The following is an 18,603-nucleotide window of genomic DNA, read 5'->3' as shown; positions in this document are numbered from 1 at the left end:
GCAGAACTGAACAGTGTTTTCTCTTGCACTCGTACTGTGAAGATTAACCTGACTCTTTAAGATGATGTGGTGGACAATAAGGAATTTTTATTATGGAGCCTCAGTGCTGATCTAATATCTTGTTACAGAAGCAAACCTAAGTAGCATTGTATTTGTGACACTTCAGTGGAACTGTCAAGTGACATATCAAACACTACAGCTGGACTGTTTGCCTCATCAGAAGCCATATTCAGAACACCAGTTCACTGTTACTCTGTGTTTAAAGGATGAAAGTATTCAGAAATTAACAGATTGGGCGCATTTCCGTGTAGCTTTTAACACAACTCTATTACAGTTTCAGCTTCCTGGGTTCAATTCTACCACAGTCTGTAAGGAGTTTGTTCTTTATGCCCTTGACTTTGTAAGTTTCCTCCTGATACTCCAGTTTCCTCTCACATTCCAAAGAAAGCGTTAGTAGGTTAATTGGTCAGAAGAGCAAGTTTATTGCAGTGGGCAAACTTTGTAACTACTTCTGGTTCACTCTTTTAGGCATAGAACAGTATATGGTGGTGCCCTTTTGACTAATACATTTAGTACTTACCTTTGATATCACCACATTATGTCTTTGATTCTAATATCAGTCCTCCAAGGTGCCCTACGTAGGCCATATTGTTAACTCTTATTTGACTGCACTAAAAAAAGTGCTTAACCTTACTGTGAAAACTCACTTCTTTTATAACTTTATATCCCTGTATGTCTTCCCGAACGTTTGTATCCTGTATGAAAGTAAGTTAAATGCTGTACAATACAAGCCTGTTTTGTTGGCGGCAGCTTCTTGTGCCTACCTTCTGGTGTCATGGATCTTTCCACTGACTGGTGCACTGCAAGCAGGGTAAGGTAGCCTCAGCAAAATCACAAAGAGTGCATGACCATTGGGTTGATGAGGGAAGTGCCATCAGTTACAGAACTACAGAAAGTATTAGGCACCCTTGATTTTTTTTATATAAATTTTGTTTTAGAAGTTTATTTTTTGTCTTCTGCATTAGTATATCAGTAGAAAAGAGCAAATTTTAGATGTACAAATAAAATTAAATGTTAGAAATTTTTTTGAATTTCGTTGAGATAGCATTAATAGATCACTTATCAAATAAAAACTTGATTACTTTGTAGGTATATAGCCCAGTGCACAATTAAACAAAGATAATAAAAGGGTGCTGGTGATCAGTGACGTAATGAGTTGAATGAGCTAAGCTGTTTAACTGAAACAGAAACGGGTGTAGAAGGACTCAAATTGGGCATAGGACAACTGAAATAAAAGGTGGAGGAGTGGCAGATTCCAAGATTCAAAGTACATATATTATCAAAGAATGTATAAATTATACAGTCTTGAGATTTGTGTGGTTATAGGCAGCCACAAAGCAAGAAACTTGAAAGAACTCAACTAAAAAAAAAGTATATTGACTGTACTTTTTTTCCATAATTGGTGCCTGGCCTGCTGAGTTCCTCCAGCCTTTTGTATGTGTTGGGATTCTCAGCACATGCAGATTTTCTCCTCTTTGGGGGGAAAAAAAAAGACTTAACACCCAGTGCATAGAGAAAGGGGAAAAAAAGCACAAATCATGTAAACAATAAAAGCAAGCACAGCATTCTGAAGCAAATTGAGTCCTTAGATCTGAATCCCGGAGTAGGCCCAAAGCCTGAGTGTCTGTTCATCATATTAGCGGGGCAAATCACTGCGAAGCTCGCAGACAAGAAGCACGGCAACTGGGGCAGTTTCACAGACTCCACATCGTGGAGAGATGAGTGAACTTCACAGGAGAGTGAGCAAAATTGACCCAACTCTTTCCTCCGGATCCAAAATCCTGTCTTTCCAGTCTATCTGGGCTGGCATTTAACTTATCTAAACAGCGGATCATGCCTTGCATTAGGACCCAGGCCCCGCTGCAGTGAAACACTCTGGGCCTAGACCACGCCACCCATCCTAAAGCTGTTCTCGACCTCTCCAAATCAGCTCGGTGCTTAGAGTGATCTAACCTCGCACCCATTTTAGATCACAGATGTCGAAATTCCTCTGTCTTGATTCCTCCTCTCCAACTCCCAACAGCGTCAGTTTTGCAATGCACAAGCACAGTTCATCCCTCAAATTCATTTTGCCTCTTCATTGTTTGTGGAAATAGTTTAGTACAATTTGCTTTGGAAAACATTTTTGTAATAATGCTTCTAGTCACATTTCTTGCCTTTTAAACTACCAGCAAGCTGTCGCTCACCTTCCGTAGCACCACCTTAAACCAGATGTGACAGTTTTACCTTCAAATCATCAATTCTTACACCATAGCAAAAGTGAGCATAGCAACAGGACACAAGGTCATTATCCTGCATCAGCAAGATCTCTTCGAAGCAAAGACTTTGCAGCATACAGGAGTTTCAAGATGTGGTATCCAAGCTCTTCTGAAGATGCGCAAAGAAACGGACAAGGCTGAGAACCAGAGATGCAGTGGTTGGCCAGATAAATTGAGTGCAGCTGATAAAAGATGCATCAAACTGACGTTACTTCTAAACTGGAAGAAGTCCTGTACTGCTGTCAGCTCTCTCCTCCCTGAGACCACTGGAACCCAGGAACACCTCTCAACACTCCATAGAGGGCTTGATAAAAGTGGTTTTCAAGAAAGAGTTGCTGCCAAAAAGCCATTCCTCCGAAGTGGAAACAAAGCCAAGAGAATCACCTATGCACAAAAACATAAGGACTGATGTGCTGAACAATGTCAGCAAGTGCTCTAGACTGATAAGTCAAAATTTGAAACTTTTGGCTCAAACTGGATGTAGTTTGTCTGCAGAAGAGCTGGAGAGCTGTACATAAATGAGTGTCTCTAGCCAACAGTGAAGCACTGCAGAGGTTTCCTGCAGGTTTGGGGCTGCATTTCTGCAAATGGATTTGGTTATTTGGTCAGAATTAATGGAATTCCCATTGCTGAGAAGTACAAGTAAATTCTCATCCATCATGCAATACCATCAGGGAGGTGTCTGATCAGTCCGAACTTCATTCTGCAGCAAAACAATGACCCCAAACACCCGGCCATGGTCATAAAGAACTATCTTCAACGAAAAGAAGAACAAGGCATTCTGCAACAGATGGTATAGCCTCCTCAGAGCCCTGATCTCCATTTGTCGGGGCTGTCTAGGATTACTGGGAGAGACAGAAGCAAGCGAAGCAGTCAGAAGCCTGCAGGAGAACTGTTTACTGTTCTTTATAGTTTTTTTTGATATATAGAGATTTTTCATTTCATTGTTTTTGAAAGCATCTTCATTTACAGAATTTATATGTACCTAAGACTTTTGTACAGTAATATTCCTCACTGTAGCATAACCATATTCCACATTGTCACATCTTGAAGCATTGGCTGTCTGGTAACATCTATATGTAGTTTTCATTATCCTTAGCTGGTTACAGAATAAGAGATGACTCAATAAAGGCCTACAAAACAATAAGAGGCATGGGTAGAGCTTAAGATTAGCTTTATTGAAATGGAAGCCTGCATGGAAAGCCTTGTATCTTCAGTCCTGAAAGTCCCTGCCTCAGACTTTTGCACAATACTGTAGTAATTTTGTGTATTACACTGTACTACTGCAAAAAAAAACCACCACCATCCCACAAACGGCACCATTCACAACATCCTTTGCTCCTGCCAGATTTACAAACTCACTCTCCACTCCACATTGACAAATACACTACAGTGCAAAAGTTTTAAGCACCATAGATATATATGTGCCTATGACTTGTACACAGTACTGTACGTGGAAACATGCAGTGAAATGTGCCATTTTCATTAACAAACATCACACTTAAGGATGTGCAGGGGGTGGCCTGCAAGTGTTGTCACATATTCCGGTGCCAGCGTAGCGTGCCCACAATGAATTTTGCCGGTATATTATACTCCACCAAGCTTTGATGCAGCACTCTTATCAAATGTCTTCTGAAAATAGTACATCCATTGGTTCCCACTTTAGCCAAAATTTTTAAAAGAACTCCACAGATATTGATGAGCATGGTTTCCTTTATAGAAAGCACTGTTGGTTTTGTATGTGGTCCTGATGAAGGGTCTCAGCCCGAAACGTTCACTGTACTCTTTTCCATAGATGCTGCCTGGCCTGCTGAGTTCCTCCAGCATTTTGTGTGTGTGGTTTGATTTTGTACGGTTACCTTGATTTTTTTATATGCATCCAAATACATTTTGTTTAATAATTGCTTCTGATCTTTTCCCTCTGAACAGATGTTGAACTATCTAATCCTGTTGTTTCTTGTTTTCTACATCCTTCTGAATGAAAGGATTTGATGTCCAATTTTTCAGTTCAATAAAATATTCCTCAAATGTAAGGAATTCTGAAAAACTAGTATCAGGGCATCATATACCTCACTATTCTCTTTTAATATCCTAACATGAAGTCCATCAGGAACCAGACACTTTCCAGCCGATAGTTTCAATAATTTGCTTACTTTCACTGTCCAGAGGAATGTAATTTTCCTGAGTCCTGTCCTCTTTTTCAGTTCTTTATTTCCATCTACTTCAGGGATGTTAGTTGTATCCTCTATAGTGAAGATGATGCTAAATGCCTTTTCAATCCCTCTGTCATCTCCCTGTTTTTATTAATAATTCCCCAGACTCACCTTATTAATAAAATTTTCTTCTTCAATTACTCCTAAGTTTTACTATCTGCTTTTGTATTTTTGGCTGGCTTTATTCTTTCTTTTTCTTCTTTATTAATCTTGCTTCCTGACCCACTGAATGTTTCACTAAGAGTGTTACTGATTAATAGAATGCGTGTAATATGTAAAGTGAGTTTGTAGGTGAAAAGCAATTTGTCTTGCAATACCTTCTGTGCAAATAAATGTATTCAAAAGGCAAATTATTATTTCTCCTTTCCATTGTTTCAGTTAAAAAGTTGTGTTCCTTTGTAACTTGCCAAGATGAATGTCATTAGATAACATGATTGTTGTCTGCATTGGTACTACATCTGCTATGCTTGCTTTAATTTTTTTAGAGTTCTCGGCAGCTTGCCTCTCGCTTCCACGAGCAGTTCATAGTACGAGAAGATCTCATGGGCCTCGCCATTGGTACACATGGAGCCAACATTCAACAGGCAAGGAAAGTGCCCGGCGTTACCGCCATTGAGCTGGATGAAGAGACGTGCACTTTCCACATCTACGGTGAGGTGGGTTCTTTTAGAATACATTTCTGAACAAGCATATTTATTGTTAACTGTTAAAGCTTAATGTTGTGCAGCTGCATCTAAACATTTTAGCTTCAGTTGAAGAATAATGCCTGTCTTCCTTGATACAAATATATTTTAGTTTTTATGGACTTCGCTGGATTCACATTGTCCAGAGTTCAAACTACTGAAAGGTAGAGGGTTTAATAAGATCGAAGCTAAAAAGCAGCTTTTTCTGGCTAATCAGTGTAATCAAGAGGGTCTTAGTTTATGATTAAAAATTTGGCCCCATAGGATGGAGATGTTTTTCTCCAAAGATTATATGCTTTAGAATTCTTTGCTGCTTTGAAAGTTCTGGTACTTATAACTCAGCTGTGAGACTTGTGAAGTTTTTTTGGAATTAGATATCTAAGTCTGACTCTGCCAAGAAGATGTCTCATATACAACTGACAACATTTTCAGATGCTTCTCCATTTCACTGTTCTAGATATTAGAGCAGAGTTAGGCCATTCAACTCATCAAGTCTGCTCTGCCATTTTATCGTGGCTGATGTATTTCTCTCCCAACCCTTTCTCCTGCCTTCTCTCTGAAACATTTCAAGCCCTGACTAATCAAGACCTTAAATACACCCAATGACATGCCCTCCACAGTTGCCAGATAATGAGTCCAAAACTGCTCACAATACTCCAATTGAGGCTTCACCAGTGTCTTATAAAGCCTCAGCATTATATCCTTGTTTTTATATTCTAGTCCTCTCAAAATGAATGTTAACATAGCATTTACCTTCCTCACCAGTGATTCAATGGCAAGTTAACCTTTAGAGAACCCTGCATGAGAACTCCAAAGTCTCTTTGCAACTCAGATTTTAGAATTTGCTCTCCACTTAGAAAATAGTCTTATGTTTTTATTTCTTCTACCAAGCTGCATGACCATTCACTTCTAGACACTATATTCCATCTGCCACTTCTTTGCTCATTCTCCTAATCTGTCCACATCCTTCTGCAGCCTCCCTGCCCCTCCACCTATCTTCATATCATTCACAAACCTGGCCACAAAGCCATCAATTCTGTCATCCAAATTATTGACATACAACATAAAAAGAAGTGGTCCCGGCACCAATCCCTGTGGACCACCACTAGTCACTGGCAGCCATTCAGGAAAGGCTTCTGTTATTTCCACTCTTTGCCTCCTGCCGATCAGCCAGTGCTCTATCCATGCTAGTATCTTTCCTGTCATACCATGTGCTCTTAGCTTGTTAAACAGCTTCATGTGTGGCACCTTGTCAAAGGCCTTCTGAAAATCCAAATAAGTAACATCCACTGATTCTGATTTGTCTATCCTACTAGTTATTTCTTCAAAGAATTCAAACAGATTTGTCTGGTAAGATTTTCCTTTTAGGAAACCATGCTGACGTTGGTCTATTTTATCATTTGCCTCCAACTACTCCAAAACCTCATCCTGACCAGTCGCCCCAACATCTTCCCAACCACTGAGGTCAGGCTAACTAGACTATAATTTCCTTTCTTCTGCTACCCTCCCTTCTTAAAGAGTGGAGTGGTATTTGCAACTTTACAGTCATAGAACCCTGTCAAAATCTAATGGTTCTTGAAAGATCATTACTAATGACTCACAATCTGTTAAGCTGCCCAAGCAGCTTCACCCTAGTAATAGCAACTGCAGTCACTTCTCTCCCCTGACACGATTGTTCTGCAGTAAAGACTGGTGCAAAATATTTAAGTTCATCTGCCATTTCCTTGTCTCCCATTACTACCTGTCCAGCAACATTTCCAGTGGTCCAATATCTACTCTTGCCTCCTTTTTACTCTTTATATCTGGAAAATCTTTTAGCATTCTCTTTGATATTGTTGTCTAACTTCCCACCAATTATGCTCTATTGTATGCTCTCTCTTTTGCTTTTATGTTGTCTTTGATTTCACTTCTTAGCCGTGGTTACATCATCCTACCTTTAGAATACTACTTTTTTGGAATGCATCTATCCTGCACCTTCTGAATTGCTCCCAAAAACTTCAGCAATAGCTGCTCTGCCGTCATCCCTTTTAGTGCCCCTTTCCAAACAACTTTAGCCAGCTCCTCTCTCATGCCTCTGTAATTTCCTTTACTCCACTGTAATACTGGTACATTTGATTCTAGCTTCTCCCTCCCAAATTGCATGGTAAATTCTACCATATATTTACTGTCTCCTAAGGGTTCCTTTACCTTTAAGCTCCCTCAGCAAATCTGGTTCATTACAGAACACCCAATCCAAAATAGCTGATCTCCTAGTGTGCGCAACCACAATCTGTTCTTAAAAAAAAAAGCCATCTTGTAGGCATTCTACAAATTCTCTCTCTTGGGATCCATCACTACACTGTTTTTTTGCCAATTTACCTGCATGTTGAAATCCCCCATGACTATCATAACATTTTCCTTTTGACATGCCTTTTCAATCTCCCATTGTAATTTGTAGCCCACATACTGGCTACTGTTTGGAGGCCTGTAGATAACTTCCAACAGGGTCTTTTTATCCTTGCAGTTTCTTAACTTTACCCACAAGGATTCTACATCTTTCAATCCTTTGTCATCTCTTTCTAATGATTTGATTTAATTTTTTCTACTAACAGAGCCACACCACCCCCTCTGCCTACCTACCTGTCTCTCTGTTCCACTGCAACTCATCCCACTGACTAGAATTTTGTCCTATCATCTGCCTGTCCTTCCTGACAGTCTCACTACACACTGCCTCTGCTTGTATGCCAACTGCCCCATCCTCAGCTCTCTCATTCATGTTCCCATCCCCCAGTCAAATTAGTTTAAACCCTCCCCAACAGTTCTAGAAAACCTACCCATAGCTATGTTAGTCACCTGCGGGTTCAGGTGTAACCATCCGTTTTGTATAGGTCACACCTCCCCCAGAAGATATGGCCGGTGAATCTGAAATCCTGCCCCCTGCACCAGTTCTTCAGCCATGCATTCACCTGCCAAATCATCCCATTCTTGCCCTCATTGGTGTGTGACACAGGGAAAAATTCTAACTGGCTTTGCTTATTTTCCATTAATTTGGCTAGTTGAACAAACAGAGGGGCAATTTGCCAAGTTTGTAGATGGGAAGTTCGATGCAAAGGAAGTATAAATAATTATTTCTGTCATTAACTGGTCAAACATTTAACATTCTTGCTTGTGCTGCTAATTTCTATTCATGGGTTAGCAAGGTTGATTTGACTGTCTGTGGCATATTTCTGTAAGAAGATACTGGTGGTTCAGTTTTGGTGATCCTTGTGATTGGGGACTTAAAGATGTTGAATTTGTGGTGCACGAGGGGATGTAAAAAGCATCTCCAAGTCTGTATGATATGTCATTTATCAAGGAGTATGGAATTTTGGGCATGGTGGCATTTCTACTTGTTACTGCTTTTCTTGGCAGAGTATACCAGGTTGGGAGAGGCCAATTAAATAAAGAACAAGGCTCCATAGAGCTGTACAGTCAGGAGCAAGCCGTTCAGCCCACCTAGTGTTGTACTGAACTGTATTCTGTCTTTTTCCCATCGACCCAAACCTAAACCATAGCCTTCCACACCCCTCCCGTCCATGTACTTGCCCTCTCTTAAATCAAATCCACTTCCTTGGCTTCAGGTTCTCCTTAAGTATTTCACTCTTCACCCTTAATCTATGATCTCGAATTCTATTCTCACTCAAACTCATAGAAAATGTCTTTTGGCATATACCCATCTGTACCCTTCATAAATTTTATACCTCTATCAAATCTTACCTTATTCTCTTACACTCCAGGGAATAAATTCCTGAGCTATTCAGTCTTTCCCTATAACTCAGGTCCTGAAGTCCCAGTAACATTCTTGTAAAGTTTCTCGACTTTTTCATCTTTCTGATATCTTTCTTGTAGGCAGGTGACCAACACTGCAAAAATTGAAGGATGACCAGAACTGCACACACTCCACTGTTGGGCAATTGAGTTAAAGAGAATAGATTCTCTAGTTCAATAATGAAAAGCGCTGGGGTGAAGTGGTCAGGTGCACTTGTCAGACAGCCTTTCATTTCTGCTCCAACCATCTGACCTTTTGACTGAAAGTGCTAGCAAAAACAAGCAACTCAATTTGGTAGGATTTCCTTTCCTGCATTGCTGGATGTAACGTTACAGTAATACTTGTGGCTGTAAGCCGACCAGGTGTGAGCCACGGTGGCAGGGCCTCCAGCACTGAGTCTGACCCTGTGGTACAGAAGGGTGGGACGGAGAAGAGGAGAGCTGTCATCATTGGAGACTCTATAGTCAGGGGAGCAGACAGGAGGTTTTGTGGACGTGAAAAGGACACCCGCATGGTTTGTTGCCTCCCGGGTGCCAGGGTCCGGGATGTCTCTGACCGGGTGCACGACATCCTGGTACGAGAGGGAAAGCAACCAGAAGTCGTGATACATGTTGGGACCAACGACATAGGCAGGAAGAGGGATGAGGTCCTGAAGTGTGAGTTTCAGGAATTAGGCAGAAGGCTGAAGAACAGGACCTCAAGGGTGACGTTCTCAGGATTGCTGCCAGTGCTACGTGACAGAGATGGTAAGAATTGGAGGAGATGGCAGTTGAATGCGTGGCTGAGGAGTTGGTGCAGGGAGCAGGGTTTTAGATTTTTAGATCATTGGGATCTCTTCTGGGGAAGGTGGGACCTGTACAGATTGGATGGGTTGCACCTGAACTTGAGGGGGAGCAATATTCTTGCAGGTAGGTTTGCTAGCATGGATCGGGAGGGTTTAAACTAATTTGCGAGGGGGAATAGGATTCACAGCAATAGACCAGTGAAAGAAGTGCATGGAGTAAAGCCGGATCTAACATACAGAGAGGCTTTGAGGAAAGAGAAGCAGAATAAACGGTGTAAAGACAGTAAGGTAGAAGGGCTGAAATGTGTGTACCTCAATGCAAGAAGCATCAGGAACAAAGGTGATGAACTGAGAGCTTGGACACATACATGGAATTATGATGTAGTGGCCATTACAGAGACTTGGCTGGCACCAGGGCAGGAATGGATTCTCAATATTCCTGGATTTCAGTGCTTTAAAAGGGATGGAGAGGGCAGAGAAAGGGGAGGAGGGGTGGCATTACTAGTCAGGGATACTATTACAGCTACAGAAAGTGTGGGTAATGTAGCAGGATCCTCTTTTGAGTCAATATGGGTGGAAGTCCGGAACAGGAAGGGAGCAGTTACTCTACTGGGGGTATTCTATAAGCCCCCTGGTAGCAGCAGAGATACAGAGGAGCAGATTGGGAGGCAGATTTTGGAAAGGTGCAAAAATAACAGGGTTGTTATCATGGGTGACTTTAACTTCCCTAATATTGATTGGCACCTGATTAGTTCCAAGGGTTGAGATGGGGCAGAGTTTGTTCAGTGTGTCCAGGATGGATTCCTGTCACAGTATGTGGACAGGCCGACCAGGGGGAATGCCATACTAGATCTAGTACTAGGTAATGAACCGGGTCAGGTCACAGATCTGTCAGTGGGTGAGCATCTGGGAGACAGTGACCACCGCTCCCTGGCCTTTATAATTATCATGGAAAAGGATAGAATCAAAGTGGACAGGAAAATTTTTAATTGGGGAAAGGCAAATTAGGAGGCTATAAGGCTAGAACTTGCGGATGTGAATTGGGATGATGTTTTTGCAGGGAAATGTACTATGGACATGTGGTCGATGTTTAGAGATCTCTTGTGGGATGTAAGGGATAAATTTGTCCCGGTGAGGAAGATAAAGAATGGTAGGGTGAAGGAACCATGGGTGACAAGTGAGGTGGAAAATCTAGTCAGGTGGAAGAAGGCAGCATACATGAGGTTTAGGAAGCAAGGATCAGATGGGTCTGTTGAGGAATATAGGGAAGCAAGAAAGGAGCTTAAGAAGGGGCTGAGAAGAGCAAGAAGGGGGCATGAGAAGGCCTTGGCGAGTAGGGTAAAGGAAAACCCCAAGGCATTCTTCAATTATGTGAAGAAAAAAAGGAAGACAGAAGTGAAGGTAGGACCGATTAGAGATAAAGGTGGGAAGATGTGCCTGGAGGCTGTGGAAGTGAGTGGGGTCCTCAATGAATACTTCTGTTCGGAATTCACCAATGAGAGGGAACGATGATGGTGAGGACAATATGAGTAAGGTTGATGTTCTGGAGCATGTTGATATTAAGGGAGAGGAGGTGTTGGAGTTGTTAAAATACATTAAGACAGATAAGTCCCCGGGGCCTGACGGAATATTCCCCAAGCTGCTCCACGAGGCGAGAGAAGACATTGCTGATACTCTGGCTAGGATCTTTATGTCCTCGTTGTCCACGGGAATGGTACCGGAGGATTGGAGGGGAGGCGAATGTTGTTCCCTTGTTCAAAAAAGGTAGTAGGGATAGTCCAGGTAATTATAGACCAGTGAGCCTTACGTCTGTGGTGGGAAAGCTGTTGGAAAAGATTCTTAGAGATACGATCTATAGGCATTTAGAGAATCATGGTCTGATCAGGGACAGTCAGCACGGCTTTGTGAAGGGCAGATCGTGTCTAACAAGCCTGATAGAGTTCTTTGAGGAGGTGACCAGGCATATAGATGAGGGTAGTGCAGTGGATGTGATCTATATGGATTTTAGTAAGGCATTTGACAAGGTTCCGCACGGTAGGCTTATTCAGAAAGTTAGAAGGCATGGGATCCAGGGAAGTTTGGCCAGGTGAATTCAGAATTGGCTTGCCTGCAGAAGGCAGAGGGTGGTGGTGGAGGGAGTACATTCAGATTGGAGGATTGTGACTAGTGGTGTCCCACAAGGATCTGTTCTGGGACCTCTACTTTTCGTGATTTTTATTAACGACCTGGATGTGGGGGTAGAAGGGTGGGCTGGCAAGTTTGCAGACGACACAAAGGTTGGTGGTGTTGTAGATAGTGTAGAGGATTGTCAAAGATTGCAGAGAGACATTGATAGAATGCAGAAGTGGGCTGAGAAGTGGCAGATGGAGTTCAACCCGGAGAAGTGTGAGGTGGTACACTTTGGAAGGACAAACTCCAAGGCAGAGTGCAAAGTAAATGGCAGGATACTTGGTAGTGTGGAGGAGCAGAGGGATCTTGGGTACATGTCCATAGATCCCTGAAAGTTGCCTCACATGTGGATAGGGTAGTTAAGAAAGCTTATGGGGTGTTAGCTTTCATAAGTCGAGGGATAGAGTTTAAGAGTCGCGAGGTAATGATGCAGCTCCCACACCCCGCACTTCCCGTTTCTACCTCCTACCCAAGATCCACAAACCTGTCTGTCCTGGCCGACCTATTGTCTCAGCTTGCTCCTGCCCCACCGAACTCGTTTCTGCATACCTCGACACTGTTTTATCACCCCTTGTTCAATCCCTTCCGACCTATGTTCGTGACACTTCTCACGCTCTTAAACTTTTCGATGATTTTAAGTTCCCTGGCCCCCACCGCTTTATTTTCACCATGGATGTCCAGTCCTTATATACTTCCATCCCCCATCAGGAAGGTCTCAAAGCTCTACGCTTCTTTTTGGATTCCAGACCTAATCAGTTCCCCTCTACCACCACTCTGCTCCGTCTAGCGGAATTAGTCCTTACTCTTAATAAGTTCTCCTTTTGCTCCTCCCATTTCCTCCAAACTAAAGGTGTAGCTATGGGCACCCGTATGGGTCCTAGCTATGCCTGCCTTTTTGTTGGGTTTGTGGAACAATCTATGTTCCGTGCCTATTCTGGTATCTGTCCCCCACTTTTCCTTCGCTATATCGACGACTGCATTGGCGCTGCTTCCTGCACGCATGCAGAACTCGTTGACTTTATTAACTTTGCCTCCAACTTTCACCCTGCCCTCAAGTTTACCTGGTCTATTTCCGACACCTCCCTCCCCTTTCTAGATCTTTCTGTCTCTGTCTCTGGAGACAGCTTATCCACTGATATCTACTATAAGCCTACTGACTCTCACAGCTATCTGGACTATTCCTCTTTTCACCCTGTCTCTTGCAAAAACGCCATCCCCTTCTCGCAATTCCTCCGTCTCCGCCGCATCTGCTCTCAGGATGAGGCTTTTCATTCTAGGACGAGGGAGATGTCTTCATTTTTTAAAGAAAGAGGCTTCCCTTCCTCCACTATCAACTCTGCTCTTAAACGCATCTCCTCCATTTCACGTACATCTGCTCTCACTCCATCCTCCCACCACCCCACTAGGAATAGGGTTCCCCTGGTCCTCACCTACCACCCCACCAGCCTCCGGGTCCAACATATTATTCTCCGTAACTTCCGCCACCTCCAACGGGATCCCACCACTAAGCACATCTTTCCCTCCCCCCCCTCTCTCTGCATTCCGCAGGGATCGCTCCCTCCACAACTCCCTTGTCCATTCGTCCCCCCCATCCCTCCCCACTGATCTCCCTCCTGGCACTTATCCGTGTAAGCGGAACAAGTGCTACACACGCCCTTACACTTCCTCCCTTACCACCATTCAGGGCCCCAAACAGTCCTTCCAGGTGAGGCATCACTTCACCTGTGAGTCGACTGGGGTGATATACTGCGTCCGGTGCTCCCGATGTGGCCTTTTATATATTGGTGAGACCCGACGCAGACTGGGAGACCGCTTTGCTGAACATCTACGCTCTGTCCGCCAGAGAAAGCAGGATCTCCCAGTGGCCACACATTTTAATTCCACATCCCATTCCCATTCTGACATGTCTATCCACGGCCTCCTCTACTGTAAAGATGAAGCCACACTCAGGTTGGAGGAACAACACCTTCCGTCTGGGTAGCCTCCAACCTGATGGCATGAACATTGACTTCTCTAACTTCCGCTAGGCCCCACCTCCCCCTCGTACCCCAGCTGTTACTCCTTTTTATGCACACATTCTTTCTCTCACTCTCCTTTTTCTCCCTCTGTCCCTCTGAATATACCTCTTGCCCATCCTCTGGGTCACCCCCCCCCCGTCTTTCTCCCTAGGCCTCCTATCCCATGATCCTCTCGTATCCCCTTTTGCCTATCACCTGTCCAGCTCTCGGCTCTATCCCTCCCCCTCCTGTCTTCTCCTATCATTTTGCATCTCCCCCTCCCCCTCCAGCTTTCAAATCCCTTACTCACTCTTCCTTCAGTTAGTCCTGACGAAGGATCTCGGCCTGAAACGTCGACTGCGCCTCTTCCTATAGATGCTTCTTGGCCTGCTGCGTTCACCAGCAACTTTGATGTATGCAGCTCTATAAAACTCTGGTTAGGCCACACTTGGAGTACTGTGTCCAGTTCTGGTCACCTCACTGTAGGAAGGATGTGGAAGCATTAGAAAGGGTACAGAGGAGAGTTACCAGGATGCTGCCTGGTTTAGAAAGTATTCATTATGATCAGAGATTAAGGGAGCTAGGGCTTTACTCTTTGGAGAGGAGGAGGATGAGAGGAGACATGATAGAGGTGTACAAGATAATAAGAGGAATAGATAGTGGATAGCCAGCGCCTCTTCCCCAGGGCAGCACTGCTCAATAAAAGAGGACATGGCTTTAAGGTAAGGGGTGGGAAGTTCAAGGGGGATATTAGAGGAAGGTTTTTTACTCAGAGAGTGGTTGGTGCGTGGAATGCACTGCCTGAGTCAGTGGTGGAGGCAGATACACTAGTGAAGTTTAAGAGACTACTGGACAGGTATATGGAGGAATCTAAGGTGGGGGCTTATATGGGAGGCAGGGTTTGAGGGTCAGCACAACATTGTGGGTCAAAGGGCCTGTACTGTGCTGTACTAGTCTATGTTCTATGTTATACCAGAAATTGTTTTTTTGGCATTTGTAAATGAAAGTTGAATATGGTGAAAATAGACAGATCAATCAACACTTTGAACTTAGAGACAACCTGAATGCTGTGGGCATAATGGGAAATGAGGCATCATAACAACAGTTATTGCTGTTTACTTCAGTTATAGCTCATTATTTCTCCAGCTAAACCTCTAGTTGTTGTTCTGTTTCTTCTTTGCATATGTTTATTTATTTAGAGATACAGCATGGTAATGGGCCCTTCCCGCCCAAAAAGCCTGTGCCGCCCATTTATAGCCATGTGTAATTAGTATACCAATTAATCTACTAGCCCATTTGTATGTCCTTGGAATGTGAGAGGAAACCCACGCAGTCAGAGGAAGAATGTATGAACTCCACACAGCGGTGTGAATTGAACCCAGGTCGCTGGCACTTTACTAGCATTATGCTAACTATTACACTACAATACCACATGTATCATGTGAATATGAGCCAACACTGGAAAATTCTTTAAACTTTTATGTCATTAGCACATTGAGTGAAATTCCCCTTGAATTTCAAGGTGCTTTGCAATACATACAAGATTCAAGATTATTGCCATTCATCAGTACAGTGTAAAGGAGAACAAAATGACTGTACAAGACAAATGTTATCAGCTGAACTTATAGCACTTTTGCACTTTTGCACCTTTGCCAAAAGGCACACTCTGAGACTGTTAGCAGAACAGGTGGAGTTTCATCATAGGGTGAATGCATAAAACAATGATTTTGTCTTGCCTGTTTAGGCAGTTGCTTAAGATTCCAAAGTACAGTTTAAAAACAAAAACATGCAAGTAGGTGATACTGATATCTAATGAGTTAATATACAGGCAATGCCAAAAAATGTCTGTTGCATGGAGTAGGTTCTGAGCCATGTTGCCCCAGCAACTCCCGACAAACCTGACTAAACCCTTACCTAATCACAGAACTGTGGGAGGAAACCGGAGCACCCCAGGAGGACATACAAACTCCTTGCAGAACAGCACCAGAATTGAACTCTGAATTCAGAAATGTGTCTTGAGTTGTAATAGTCTGGTGCTAACAGCTAGGCAACTGTAGCACCCATTTTAGTGGAGTCCGCAATGGTAATCGTATTCTGGAGACACAAGAGACTGCAAACACTAGAATCTGGAGCAAGGAATAAACTGCTGGAGGAACTCTATAGCTGAGGCAGATCTATTGGGGGAAGTAGACAACCAACATTTCAGGTCCAGACAACATACATCAAAGTTGCTGGTGAACGCAGCAGGCCAAGCAGCATCTATAGGAAGAGGTGCAGTCGACGTCTCGGCCTGAAACGTCGACTGCACCTCTTCTTATAGATGCTGCTTGGCCTGCTGCGTTCGCCAGCAACTTTGATGTATGTTGCTTGAATTTCCAGCATCTGCAGAATTCCTGTTGTTTGCGTTTAAATTTCAGGTCCAGACATCATCTGCCCATTTCCCTCTACAGGTGCTGCCTGACCCACTGAATTACTCAGTTTGTTTTTTTTGGTTGGTAATCGTATTCACTGCATCTGTCATATGTTTGAGGGATAGAAGTTTGAACTATAATACTGCTTGCCTTTTGTGTACTCTGCAATTATATTTTTGCCTTAAAATACAACTAGATTGCTTGGGGGATATTTTGCTCAAGGTTGGTAGAAATGTTGTTGGGATGAGAAAAGATAACCAGGGGAGTAAATGTATTTTAATAACAGCCAAAACAAGCCAAAAAATAGTGTTCATATGGTGACATCCTCAAGATCTTGTTCTTGAATGTTTTTGACACAATTTTTCAGAGAGCACTTTTGTAATTGAGCATGCAGCCTTCGGGTATATGAAATGCACTATTTAAGGTTTATTGCCTTGTGATTGTCTAAATGAACCTTTCTTGAAAACAGTTTAGCACCGTTCTGATATTCACAGTGACCTTCTAACTTTGTTACATGGGAGAATTTTCAGCTTGTGGCATATATTTGTATCTGCTTGAAAATTTAGAATTTTCCAACAGTTTACTTAGGAAGTCTTGTTATTTCTCTAACTATATACATGTCTTGCTTAATGGAAGCTGGCCCTTTTGCTTGTCAGTGGAATTGAAGTCCGAGGTATGGAAAGCATGGTAGCAGAATGAAATGGGCTTTGAGTCAGGATATACAATCATTGAATGGTGTAAAAGGAAGATATGTTCATGTTCTCCAAGGAGCAAATTAAGACCATGATTATTTTTCTGCATACGATAACTTGAACCAGGGCCCACTGGGTGCCATTTCAAAGCTATTTATGTGGGGGAAAAAATATGGGAGCATGATGAGTGATAACAGTATACTAGTGACAGAACACACAAAAATATGAGCAGACTGGTTGGTTTGGGCATAATTTTGATCATTTTTTCCCAATTCTAAAGAGATACAGTAATAGGGAGACCTGAGTGTATATACTGTATGTGCTAATGTTTGATGACAGTGCTAATTGTGAAACAAATTTTTTGAAAGGGCAGATGTAATTATACTTAAGACCATCACCCCTACTGGGTCATAAGCCACCAACAGCAGCTCACCAGAGTCCTCTGTCCTGGGCCAGTCTTTCAAGTTGTCCCAGGTGTAGTCCATCAAAAATCCTTTCTCTCCGAGGAATGAGATCTTTGAAGCTTCTGTTGGTGTTTCTATAGCTACTTCCGGGACATCTTGAGGCAACTCGTGTAGCAGCAGAACTCTCGATGGATACGATTAAGTATTCTCGTTTCAGCCTTATACAGCTAAAAAGCACAGCTGCCTCCAAGCTCAGTACAGTCAACAAAGATGTCTTAATGCGTTTAAACAAACTATCACTGCTTAAAACTGACAGAAGCAATGCTGATTGTGGACGGATTCCTTGCCGGATTCCACGTAGTTTTTGCAGGTCGGGTACAAGTGCGTTTAAGGAAACGGGGTTTTAAACTCTCAATAACTGACTAACTTGCTGGCAAATGTGCAGTCTGGTGAATAAAATCGATGATCTCAGAGCTAGGGTGCTGAATCATAGGGACGTTAGGGCCGGGTGTCCTTTGTTTTATGGAATCTTGGTTAACCCCTTCTGTACTGGATGCAACGATTCAGATCAATGGGTTTACTATACACCGTCAGGATAGACCTATATCAGAAGCAGAGGTGGAGGAGTATGCCTCGTGATCAACTCTTCTTGGTGCACAAATATATCAGTGCTGTGTCAATTCTGCTCACCAAACCTGGAATATCTAGCAATTAAGTGCCATCCTTTTTACCTACCGCGGGAGATTTCCGGGATCATTTTGGTAGCGGTATACATTCCACCTCAGGCCAATATTAGTCAGGCTTTAGATGATCTGAGCAATGGGATCAACATGCGTGAAACAGCGCACCCTAACACCTTCACCATCATTTTGGGGGATTTTAACCAGGCCATTCTGAAAAAATTCCTAAGCAATTAACATTAACAGATCATTTGCAATACCAGAGGACCACTGTTACACCACCATCAAGAATGCCTACTGTGCTATTCCACACCTTCACTTTGGGAAGTCTGATCATAAGGCTGTACTTCTACTCCCTGAGTACAGGCAGAGACTGAAGACCAGTAGTGAGGACCAAGAAGGTATAGACAAAGGAAGCACAGGAGCGTTTACAGGACTGCTCTGAATCGGTGGATTGGACTGTAT

At 43.0% G+C, this 18,603-nt stretch overlaps 1 protein-coding gene across 3 annotated transcripts in view; it reads left to right on the top strand.

Moving 5' to 3' along the window:
* fmr1 (fragile X messenger ribonucleoprotein 1) overlaps window positions 1-18,603 on the top strand; it is a 95,939-nt gene that overhangs the window by 42,690 nt on the left and 34,646 nt on the right. For all 3 annotated transcript variants that reach the window (XM_063061154.1, XM_063061157.1, XM_063061156.1), the window contains exon 8: window positions 5,017-5,187. In XM_063061154.1, coding sequence (XP_062917224.1) covers window positions 5,017-5,187 — 171 coding nt within the window. The remainder of the gene's footprint in view (window positions 1-5,016; window positions 5,188-18,603) is intronic.

The sequence above is a fragment of the Mobula hypostoma genome, chromosome 10 (genome assembly GCF_963921235.1).
Source record: "Mobula hypostoma chromosome 10, sMobHyp1.1, whole genome shotgun sequence".
NCBI classification, from domain to species: domain Eukaryota; kingdom Metazoa; phylum Chordata; class Chondrichthyes; order Myliobatiformes; family Myliobatidae; genus Mobula; species Mobula hypostoma.
The sequence above is the reverse complement of the archived record's forward strand: the minus strand, read 5'-3'. Positions and strand labels throughout refer to the sequence as shown.